General features: G+C 45.7%; 1 protein-coding gene across 2 annotated transcripts in view; it reads left to right on the top strand.

Moving 5' to 3' along the window:
• LOC139564193 (epithelial discoidin domain-containing receptor 1-like) overlaps positions 1 to 12353 on the top strand; it is a 131501-nt gene that overhangs the window by 74026 nt on the left and 45122 nt on the right. For both annotated transcript variants that reach the window (XM_071383466.1, XM_071383465.1), the window contains exons 4-6: positions 7932 to 8007; positions 8285 to 8437; positions 8684 to 8831. In XM_071383466.1, coding sequence (XP_071239567.1) covers positions 7932 to 8007; positions 8285 to 8437; positions 8684 to 8831 — 377 coding nt within the window. The remainder of the gene's footprint in view (positions 1 to 7931; positions 8008 to 8284; positions 8438 to 8683; positions 8832 to 12353) is intronic.

Below are 12353 nucleotides of genomic sequence, written 5' to 3' on the forward strand. Positions count from 1 at the left end.
GCTGGCTGACTGTCAGTCCATGTGGAGGTGATCAGTCCCAACCCCTTAAAGAGACACCAGAGAGAGACAGAGAGAGAGAGAGAGAGAGAGAGGGGGAGAGAGGGATGGGGAAGAGAGAGATATAAAGACACAGAAGGATGGGGGGGAAAGAGAGAGGATGATGGGGAGAGAGTGGGAGGGAGAAAGAGAAGAGTGAGAGATAGAGGGGATAGATAGATAGTATGAAGGATGGGAGGAGAGAGAGAGTGAGAGGGAGGGGTAGGTAGATAGTATGAAGGATGGGAGGAGAGAGAGAGTGAGAGGGAGGGGTAGGTAGATAGTATGAAGGATGGGAGGAGAGAGAGAGTGAGAGGGAGGGGTAGGTAGATAGTATGAAGGATGGGAGGAGAGAGAGAGCGAGAGCGAGAGGGAGGGGATAGATAGATAGTATGAAGGATGGGAGGAGAGAGAGTGAGAGGGAGGGGAGAGATAGATAATATGAAGGATGGGAGGAGAGAGAGAGTGAGAGGGAGGGGTAGGTAGATAGTATGAAGGATGGGAGGAGAGAGAGAGCGAGAGGGAGGGGATAGATAGATAGTATGAAGGATGGGAGGAGAGAGAGAGTGAGAGGGAGGGGTAGGTAGATAGTATGAAGGATGGGAGGAGAGAGAGAGCGAGAGGGAGGGGATAGATAGATAGTATGAAGGATGGGAGGAGAGAGAGAGTGAGAGGGAGGGGTAGGTAGATAGTATGAAGGATGGGAGGAGAGAGAGAGTGAGAGGGAGGGGTAGGTAGATAGTATGAAGGATGGGAGGAGAGAGAGAGCGAGAGGGAGGGGAGAGATAGATAGTATGAAGGATGGGAGGAGAGAGAGAGCGAGAGGGAGGGAAGAGATAGATAGTATGAAGGATGGGAGGAGAGAGAGAGCGAGAGGGAGGGGAGAGATAGATAGTATGAAGGATGGGAGGAGAGAGAGAGTGAGAGGGAGGGGAGAGATAGATAGTATGAAGGATGGGAGGAGAGAGAGTGAGAGGGAGGGTAGAGATAGATAGATAGTATGAAGGATGGGAGGAGAGAGAGAGTGAGAGGGAGGGGTAGATAGTATGAAGGATGGGAGGAGAGAGAGTGAGAGGGAGGGGAGAGATAGATAGTATGAAGGATGGGAGGAGAGAGAGTGAGAGGGAGGGGAGAGATAGATAGTATGAAGGATGGGAGGAGAGAGAGCGAGAGGGAGGGGAGAGATAGATAGTATGAAGGATGGGAGGAGAGAGAGAGCGAGAGGGAGGGGAGAGATAGATAGATAGTATGAAGGATGGGAGGAGAGAGAGAGCGAGAGGGAGGGGAGAGATAGATAGATAGTATGAAGGATGGGAGGAGAGAGAGTGAGAGGGAGGGGAGAGATAGATAGTATGAAGGATGGGAGGAGAGAGCGAGTGAGAGGGAGGGGAGAGATAGATAGTATGAAGGATGGGAGGAGAGAGAGTGAGAGGGAGGGAGGGGAGAGATAGATAGTATGAAGGATGGGAGGAGAGAGAGAGTGAGAGGGAGGGAGGGGAGAGATAGATAGTATGAAGGATGGGAGGAGAGAGAGAGTGAGAGGGAGGGGAGAGATAGATAATATGAAGGATGGGAGGAGAGAGAGAGTGAGAGGGAGGGGAGAGATAGATAGTATGAAGGATGGGAGGAGAGAGAGTGAGAGGGAGGGGAGAGATAGATAGTATGAAGGATGGGAGGAGAGAGAGAGTGAGAGGGAGGGGAGAGATAGATAGATAGTATGAAGGATGGGAGGAGAGAGAGTGAGAGGGAGGGGAGAGATAGATAATATGAAGGATGGGAGGAGAGAGAGAGCGAGAGGGAGGGGAGAGATAGATAGTATGAAGGATGGGAGGAGAGAGAGAGCGAGAGGGAGGGGAGAGATAGATAGATAGTATGAAGGATGGGAGGAGAGTGAGAGGGAGGGAGGGGAGAGATAGATAGTATGAAGGATGGGAGGAGAGAGAGAGTGAGAGGGAGGGGAGAGATAGATAGTATGAAGGATGGGAGGAGAGAGAGTGAGAGGGAGGGGAGAGATAGATAGTATGAAGGATGGGAGGAGAGAGAGAGTGAGAGGGAGGGGAGAGATAGATAGTATGAAGGATGGGAGGAGAGAGAGCGAGAGGGAGGGGAGAGATAGATAGTGTGAAGGATGGGAGGAGAGAGAGCGAGAAGAATGGAGGGAGAGAGAAGAGAGGGAAAGGGGAAAAGATAGAGAGGGGAATAGAGAGAGGGGGGGGGGTGATTGGGGAGAGAGAGAGGGAGGGAGAGGAGAGAGAAGTAGGGAAAATGGGCTTGTCACTGTGATGGAGGGAGGAGCGGAGATAGAAAGAGGGATGGAACGAGGGAGGGAGGAAGCCTGGTGTGTGATCTTAGGGAGGTGCTCATTGTGATATTGTCCCAAAGCAGCTGGATGACAGCATGTTAGATGGAGGGAAGGAGAGAGGGAGGAAGGGCATTTAGAGAGAGAAGGAGGAAGGGATAGAGTACTTGGCTGGTCTGAGAGTGAGAGAGATAGAGAGAGAGGGAATAGAGAGTGATGAAGGGAAGAGAAGGGGAAGAAGGGAATGGATAGAAAGACGGGGGGAATAGAGGACTTGGACAGTTTTTCTCGTTTTGCACGGCAGTGATCTGTCATATTAATCATTTTGGCTGATGCAGGATGCAGAGGCCTGGTTTGTCTCTCTCTTTCTTCATCCATTCATCCCTCCCTCTATCTCCCCCTTCCCACCCTCCATCAGTAGATTCTGAATGGTAGATTGTGGTGTGCGTGGTCTCGGTTGACCTCAGTGGGATCACCATCAAATGTAGTAAAACTTTATTAGCATTCGATTCAACAATGTTGACAGGAAGAACTGTGTCTTGGTGTTAGGGCTGGTCTTTATATGGTCCAAGTTTGGTTTGCTTCATGTGGACCAGTTCTCAGTGTGAATTGATCCTAATGCCAGCGACTAAGTGGGTGTACTGTGGTCTGTTTGTGGTGATGGATATTGTGGTCTCTGTAAGAAGTATTTGTGGTTGGGATAGTTATATTCTATCCAGAATGATCTCATTATGGAATCCATAAATTAATCATTCAATAACCCCCCCTCTCTCTCTCTCTCTCTCTCTCTCTCTCTCTCTCTCTCTCTCTCTCTCTCTCTCTCTCTCTCTCTCTCTCTCTCTCTCTCTCTCTCTCTCTCTCTCTCTCTCTTCTTCTCTTCTCTCTATCTCTCTCTCCCCTTCTGTCTCTCTCTCTCTGTCTCTCTCTCTCTCTCTGTCTCTCTCTCTCTCTCTCTCTCTCTCTCTCTCTCTCTCTATGTCTGTCTCTCTCTGTCAATTCCTAATTGGTATGTTGAAATTTATGTTCCTTTTGATGGCATAGAAGGCCCTTCTTGCCTTGTCTCTCAGATCGTTCACAGCTTTGTGGAAGTTACCTGTGGTGCTGATGTTTAGGCCGAGGTATGTATAGTTTTTTGTGTGCTCTAGGGCAACGGTGTCTAGATGGAATTTGTGGTCCTGGTGACTGGACCTTTTTTGGAACACCATTATTTTGGTCTTACTGAGATTTACTGTCAGGGCCCAGGTCTGACAGAATCTGTGCAGAAGATCTAGGTGCTGCTGTAGGCCCTCCTTGGTTGGTGACAGAAGCACCAGATCATCAGCAAACAGTAGACATTTGACTTCGGATTCTAGTAGGGTGAGACCGGGTGCTGCTGGTGGGGCTTAAGCTGCATCCCTGTCTCACCCCACGACCCTGTGTGAAGAAATGTGTGTGTTTTTTGCCAATTTTAACCGCACACTTGTTGTTTGTGTACATGGATTTTATAATGTTGTATGTTTTACCCCCAACACCACTTTCCATCAATTTGTATAGCAGACCCTCATGCCAAATTGAGTCGAAGGCTTTTTTGAAATCAACAAAGCATGAGAAGACTTTGCCTTTGTTTTGGTTTGTTTGGTTGTCAATTAGGGTGTGTAGGGTGAATACATGGTCTGTTGTACGGTAATTTGGTAAAAAGCCAATTTGACATTTGCTCAGTACATTGTTTTCATTGAGGAAATGTACGAGTCTGCTGTTAATGATAATGCACAGGATTTTCCCAAGGTTACTGTTGACGCATATTCCACGGTAGTTATTGGGGTCAAATTTGTCTCCACTTTTGTGGATTGGGGTGATCAGTCCTTGTTTCCAAATATTGGGGAAGATGCCAGAGCTAAGGACGATGTTAAAGAGTTTTAGTATAGCCAATTGGAATTTGTTGTCTGTATATTTGATCATTTCATTAAGGATACCATCAACACCACAGGGCTTTTTGGGTTGGAGGGTTTTTATTTTGTCCTGTAACTCATTCAAGGTAATTGGAGAATCCAGTGGGTTCTGGTAGTCTTTAATAGTTGATTCTAGGATTTGTATTTGATCATGTATATGTTTTTGCTCTTTATTCTTTGTTATAGAGCCAAAAAGATTGGAGAAGTGGTTTACCCATACATCTCCATTTTGGATAGATAATTCTTCGTGTTGTTGTTTGTTTAGTGTTTTCCAATTTTCCCAGAATTGGTTAGAGTCTATGGAGTCTTCAATTACATTGAGCTGATTTCTGACGTGCTGTTCCTTCTTTTTCCGTAGTGTATTTCTGTATTGTTTTAGTGATTCACCATAGTGAAGGCGTAGACTCAGGTTTTCCGGGTCTCTATGTTTCTATCTGTCTCTCTCTCTCTCTCTCTCTCTCTCTCTCTCTCTCTCTCTCTCTCTCTATGTCTCTCTCTCTCTCTCTCTCTCTCTCTCTCTCTCTCTCTCTCTATGTCTCTGTCTCTGTTTCTCTCTCTCTCTGTCTCTATGTCTGTCTCTCTCTGTCTCTCTCTCTGTCTCTGTCTCTCTCTCTGTCTCTCTCTCTCTCTCTCTCTCTCTCTCAATTTCAATTTCAATTCAAGGGGCTTTATTGGCATGGGAAACATGTGTTAACATTGCCAAAGCAAGTGAGGTAGATATTATACAAAAGTGAAATAAACAATACAAATTAACAGTAAACATTACACATACAGAAGTTTCAAAACAATAAAGACATTACAAATGTTATATTATATATATACAGTGTTGTAACAATGTACAAATGGTTAAAGCACACAAGTTAAAATAAATAAGGATAAATATGGGTTGTCTCTCTCTCTCTCAATTCAATTCAATTCAATTCAAGGGGCTGTCTCTCTCTCTCTCTCTCTCTCTCTCTCTCTCTCTCTCTCTCTCTCTCTCTCTCTCTCTCTCTCTCTCTCTCTCTCTCTCTCTCTCTCTCTCTCTCTCTCTCTCTCTCTCTCTCTCTCTCTCTCTCTCTCTCTCTCTCTCTCTCTTCTTCTCTTCTCTCTCTCCCCTTCTGTCTCTCTCTCTCTCTCTCTCTCTCTCTCTCTCTCTCTCTCTCTCAATTCAATTCAATTCAATTCAAGGGGCTTTATTGGCATGGGAAACATGTGTTAACATTGCCAAAGCAAGTGAGGTAGGTAATATACAAAAGTCAAATAAACAATAAAAATGAACAGTAAACATTACACATACAGAAGTTTCAAAACAATAAAGACATTACAAATGTCATATTATATATATGCAGTGTTGTAACAATGTACAAATGGTTAAAGCACACTCTCTCTCTCTCTCTCTCTCTCTCTCTCTCTCTCTCTCTCTCTCTCTCTCTCTCTCTCTCTCTCTCTCTCTCTCTCTATGTCTGTCTCTCTCTGTCTCTCTCTCTCTCTCTCTCTCTCTCTCTCTCTCTCTCTCTCTATGTCTCTGTCTCTCTCTCTGTCTCTATGTCTGTCTCTCTCTGTCTCTCTCTCTGTCTCTGTCTCTCTCTCTCTCTCTCTCTGTCTCTCTCTCTCTTCTTCTCTTCTCTCTATCTCTCTCTCCCCTTCTCTCTGTCTCTCTCTCTCTCTGGCTCTGTCTCTCTCTCTCTTCTTCTCTTCTCTCTATCTCTCTCTCCCCTTCTCTCTGTCTCTCTCTCTCTGGCTCTGTCTCTCTCCCTCTCTGTCTCTATGTCTGTCTCTCTCTCTCTGTCTCTCTGTCTCTATGTCTGTCTCTCTCTCTCTGTCTCTCTCTCTCTCTCTCTCTATGTCTCTGTCTCTTTCTCTCTCTCTCTCTGTCTCTATGTCTGTCTCTCTCTGTCTCTCTCTCTGTCTCTGTCTCTCTCTCTCTCTCTGTCTCTCTCTCTCTCTCTTCTTCTCTTCTCTCTATCTCTCTCTCCCCTTCTCTCTGTCTCGCTCTCTCTCTGGCTCTGTCTCTCTCTCTCTTCTTCTCTTCTCTCTATCTCTCTCTCCCCTTCTCTCTGTCTCTCTCTCTCTCTGGCTCTGTCTCTCTCTCTCTCTGGCTCTGTCTCTCTCCCTCTCTGTCTCTATGTCTCTATGTCTGTCTCTCTGTCTCTCTCTCTCTCTCTGTCTCTGTCTCTCTCTCTCTCTCTCTGTCTCTCTCTCTCTCTCTTCTTCTCTTCTCTCTATCTCTCTCTCCCCTTCTCTCTGTCTCGCTCTCTCTCTGGCTCTGTCTCTCTCTCTCTTCTTCTCTTCTCTCTATCTCTCTCTCCCCTTCTCTCTGTCTCTCTCTCTCTCTGGCTCTGTCTCTCTCTCTCTCTGGCTCTGTCTCTCTCCCTCTCTGTCTCTATGTCTCTATGTCTGTCTCTCTCTCTCTGTCTCTCTCTCTCTGTCTCTCTCTCTCTCTCTCTCTCTCTCTCTCTCTCTCTCTCTCTCTCTCTCTCTCTCTCTCTCTCTCTCTCTCTCTCTATGTCTGTCTCTCTGTCTCTCTGTCTCTCTCTCTATATCTCTGTCTCTCTCTCTATATTCAATTCAATTCAATTCAATTCAAGGGGCTTTATTGGCATGGGAAACATGTGTTAACATTGCCAAAGCAAGTGAGGTAGATAATATACAAAAGTCAAATAAACAATAAAAATGAACAGTAAACATTACACATACAGAAGTTTCAAAACAATAAAGACATTACAAATGTCATATTATATATATGCAGTGTTGTAACAATGTACAAATGGTTAAAGCACACAAGTTAAAATAAATAAACATAAATATGGGTTGTATTTACAATGGTGTTTGTTCTTCACTGGTTGCCCTTTTCTTGTGGCAACAGGTCACAAATCTTGCTGCTGTGATGGCACACTGTGGAATTTCACCCAGTAGATATGGGAGTTTATCAAAATTGGATTTGTTTTCGAATTCTTTGTGGATCTGTGTAATCTGAGGGAAATATGTCTCTCTAATATGGTCATACATTGGGCAGGAGGTTAGGAAGTGCAGCTCAGTTTCCACCTCATTTTGTGGGCAGTGAGCACATAGCCTGTCTTCTCTTGAGAGCCATGTCTGCCTACGGCGGCCTTTCTCAATAGCAAGGCTATGCTCACTGAGTCTGTACATAGTCAAAGCTTTCCTTAAGTTTGGGTCAGTCACAGTGGTTAGGTATTCTGCCACTGTATACTCTCTGTTTAGGGCCAAATAGCATTCTAGTTTGCTCTGTTTTTTTGTTAATTCTTTCCAATGTGTCAAGTAATTATCTTTTTGTTTTCTCATGATTTGGTTGGGTCTAATTGTGCTGTTGTCCTGGGGCTCTGTGGGGTGTGTTTGTGTTTGTGAACAGAGCCCTAGGACCAGCTTGCTTAGGGGACTCTTCTCCAGGTTCATCTCTCTGTAGGTGATGGCTTTGTTATGGAAGGTTTGGGAATATCTCTCTGTCTATGTCTCTCTCTCTCTGTCTCTGTTTCTCTGTCTCTCTGTCTCTCTCTCACTCTCTCTCTCTCTGTCTATGTCTCTCTCTCTCTGCATCTCTCTCTTTCTCTCTCTCTGTCTTCATCTCTGTCTTAATTTCTGTCTTTCTGTGTCTCTCTCTTTTTCTCTCTCTTGATCTTTCTCTCTCTCTCGATCTTTCTCTCTCTCTATCTTTCTCTGTCTCCCAGGTTGAGTACAGGAGAGGGGGACGGTGCGTGGTGTCCTGCAGGAGCAGTGTTCCCCAGTGCTTCAGAGTACCTCCAGGTCAGACAGAGTACACAGGCCTATTCCATGGGCTACAACCACACACTGTATGTGTAGGATTCTCTGTTTCCATTGGCTAGAGGTGCAATCATCCTACCAATACTCACATTTCATTGGGTTAGAGTTTGTGTTTTATTTAATCAAGGTAGAAGTTTCCTAGCTTCCCAAGTTTCCCTGTGTTGGAGGTAGAGGGTTAGGATGGTCCTGAGGGTCAGAGCACTACATTACAACTGACCTTGGATCAGTGACTAGAGACGTCTTCTTCTCTCTCTTCCAGGTGGACCTGCGCTCACTGCACTTCCTGGCTCTGGTGGGTACCCAGGGTCGCCATGCCGACGGGCACGGCCAGGAGTTTGCCCGCAGCTACCGGCTCCGTTACTCCCGAGACGGACGCACCTGGATCACCTGGAAGGACCGCTGGGGGCAGGAGGTAAAGTGAAGTGTGTGTGTGTGTTTTATCTATCTAATGTATCTCTCTCCCCTTGGCTCTGCTTCTCTGACTCATTCCATCATTTCTGTCTTATGCTAAACTTTTATTCAGCCACCCACTCACAACATCCTTGAATCTCACTAGTTTTCTTTTTCACATCTCAACGCTTAATTATGCTATTCATGGTTATTCAATGGGTCTCCATGCTACTCTTGACTGTCTTTCTCCCCCCCCCTCGCCCACCAGGTGGTGTCTGGGAATGAGAACACCTATGATGTGGTTCTGAAGGACCTGGGTCCACCCATTGTTGCCCGCTATGTCCGCTTCTACCCCCTGGCAGACCGGGTCATGAGCGTCTGTCTACGAGTTGAGCTCTATGGCTGTCTGTGGAACGGTGAGTCACTGTGTGTGTGTGTGTGTGTGTGTGTGTGTGTGTGTGTGTGTGTGTGTGTGTGTGTGTGTGTGTGTGTGTGTGTGTGTGTGTGTGTGTGTGTGTGTGTGTGTGTGTGTGTGTGTGTGTGTGTGTGTGTGTGTGTGAGAAAAAAGAGAATGAAAGAGAGAGTGAGGATGTATAAATGGATGTGTGTCCTTGTCCTCAGGTGTTCTAAACTCTAGACACACAGACCTTGGAGGATCATATGACATCACACTGTAGCTTCTCAGACACCTAGTCTGTCTGTCTGTCTGTCTGTCTGTCTGTCTGTCTGTCTGTCTGTCTGTCTGTCTGTCTGTCTGTCTGTCTGTCTGTCTGTGTGTGTCTCTGTCTGTCTGTCTGTCTGTCTGTCTGTCTGTCTGTCTGTCTGTCTGTCTGTCTGTCTGTCTGTCTGCCTGCCTGTCTGTCTGTCTGTCTGTCTGTCTGTCTGCCTGTCTGATAGTTGGGAAATGTGTGTGGATGGGTTCTGCATGTGTGTGGGTCTAGAGCAGATTAATTAATACACTCATTGAAAAGAAAGGTTCTGGATAGAACCAAAAAGGGTTATATTGCTTGCTTCATATACGACACTATATACTATAGAACCCTTTTGTAGGGTTCTTTGATCAGAACCAAAATTGGTTCCACATAGAAGCCTTGAATTCCATATAGGGTTCTATATAGAACCTTTAGGGGGGCCATATATGAAGCAAGCATAGAACCCTTTTTTGATCTATCCAGAACCATTTTTTCTAAGAGTGTAAGGTGGATACAGACAGACATTGAAAAGAAGGCCTTTGGGAGGGATCACGTGACCCCTGAACGAGATGGCCGCATGAACTAGGAGCTCCGCACAAGTAGTTTCCAATTCCTAATCTTACCTCCACTTCAAGTTTAAACTCATTTAGCTTTAGTCAAAAAGTCATGGCGGCTACAAAAGGCGACACTAAAGGTGACATTTTTACCCGGACTCGAGCACTAGCGACGGAAAAAGCCTCCAAGAAGCAGCTAGCTTCAGAAAAAGCTAGCGCCATTAGCCAGGAGCAAGAGGACCCGTTCCCCCCCGAGGCCCAACGAAGGCCAACCTCGCACTCTGTCGAAGACATCTTTTCTGAGCTGAGATCCCAACGTACAGAACTCAACACTAAACTAGATGCCATTAACGCTCAGCTCAGTGCGATAGGGGGCAAGGTGACAATCCTGGAAAATGCTTTGCCTGACATAAACAACAAGATAACCATAAACGCGGGGCGCCTGGACGAGGCAGAGGGGCGAATCCTATCCACGGAAAACTTATTGACAGACGCCATGGAAACAATAGCATATGCTAAAAAAAAAATAGAGCAGCTGGAAGAGAAAACAGAGGACCTGGAAAACAGGGGGCGAAGGAATAATTGTGTTCTATTAAATCTGGGCGAAAAAGAAGAGGGAAACATGCCACTGATCCGCTACCTGCAAGACAAACTTCCCGAGTGGCTCCACCTGTCCACCGACAGACCCATAGAACTCGAGAGAGCTCACCGAGCACTGAGGCCCCCACCAGCAGCCAGACAACCACCGCGCCCAATCACCATACGTTTCTTGAGATTCACCGACAAGGAACGAGTCCTACAGGCGGCGAAAACCAACACCATTACAGTGGGAAACGCCAAACTCACCTTACTCCAGGACCTGTCAGCTGGAATACGCCGAAAGCGCCGAGAGTTTGACGAGGTGAAGAAATGCTCCATTGACCGAGGCATCTTTAGGGGATTCAAATACCCAAACGAGCTCAGGATTCTTCACCAAGGAGCCCTGCGACACTTCAAAACTCCCGAAGAGGCAAAACGTTTTTTGAAAGACAACCCCGGTCAATGAGAAATGGACCAATGACTAAATGCGATTACTATTATTACTAAAGGAGGTAAGACAACATATAGCCGATATCCAAAGACCCACCCGCCCTGCTAAATGTCATTATAGCCGTCTAATCTATATTTATGTTCCTTTAGCTGAGAGGGATAGGCTCCATATTATAACCTAGGCCTACTATATGTAGGCTGGGCTATTGATTTTATTTTCTCCCATTTTTAATGTGGTCTGGACGGGGGCTACGTTGTCATTTACCCAATGCGGGGCGGAGAGGATGAGGCATTTCTTTGGTGGGGAGGGGGAGACGTTGTGCGTTGCTAACTGTTCCCGTTTTTTGTTGTTGTTGTTGTTGGAACACAGAATTGTGACTGAGCGGGGAGGTAATAGATCCAACGGGATATGTCGAGTTGTTTGGGAACTCGGCTGGGGTGTTCAGAGACTGTTATTTTATGTAAACCATTTATTTTCCTTTTATGTGAACGCAGCTGTAACTACTATCCACCTTTACCCAGAGATGACTTGCACTAAAGTTCGATTACTGTTCGATGACGATGACTAGTACCTTAAATCTATTGACATGGAACTGCCATGGTCTAGGTCATGCAATAAAACGGAAAAAGATACTATGTGCTCTAAAAAAGGAAAAAGCAGACATTGCGCTATTGCAAGAGACACACCTCTGTGATGCTGAACATGCCAAACTCCGCAGAGCTTGGGTGGGACAGGTGTATTTCTCATCTTTCAAATCCAACAGTAGAGGCACAGCCATACTTATCCATAAGAATGTTCCATTCATAATTGACAAAAACATATCTGATCCGGAGGGGAGATTTATTTTGATAACTGGGTCACTGTATGGGCAACCAATTACTCTCTTAAACATATACGCCCCTAACACAGATACTCCTGCTTTTATGTCGAAAATGATAACCCTGTTCAATGAGCATTGTGTTTCCTTTGGAGTGTTGGCCGGAGATTTTAATTGTACCCTGAACCCAACCCTAGACAAATCATCTCAAGTCCCCACCACAAATCCTAGATCTGCAAAGATGTTGAACTCTCTTACTAAAGAGATGGGACTGATAGATATCTGGAGAGAGACTAATAGCTCATCTATGGACTATACATACTACTCTAATGTCCATAACACCTACTCCCGTATAGATTACATTTTTATCCCAAAGAGTTTCATAAATTCAGCCACGTGTAGAATCGGACCCATAGCGCTTTCGGATCACGCCTTTGTCCACCTCCGCTTTGACCTCTGCAAAAACATCCCGAGGTCAAAGAGCTGGAAATTCAACACCTCCATGCTATCAAACGAAGCATTCCATACATTGGTAACTACATGGATAGACAACTACACACAAGACAACAAAGATTCTCCTGTTTCTCCGGCCACAATGTGGGACGCTGCTAAAGCCACACTAAGAGGTCATCTAATTGCATATGCTTCCTCTAAGAAAAAAGCAATGGAAGCACACAGGCTAGATCTGGAGAGGGAGCTGGAACGCTGTGAAAAAGTACATAAACTATCCACAGACAGCACCTCCTGGAGTCAACTTAAAGCAGCCAAAGCCAAACTGAATTTGGACTATACTCGGGAGATTAAAAAAAAAGTTTTCTTTACTAAACAGAAATACCATGAGTATA

Source organism: Salvelinus alpinus, chromosome 35 (genome assembly GCF_045679555.1).
Source record: "Salvelinus alpinus chromosome 35, SLU_Salpinus.1, whole genome shotgun sequence".
Taxonomy (NCBI): domain Eukaryota; kingdom Metazoa; phylum Chordata; class Actinopteri; order Salmoniformes; family Salmonidae; genus Salvelinus; species Salvelinus alpinus.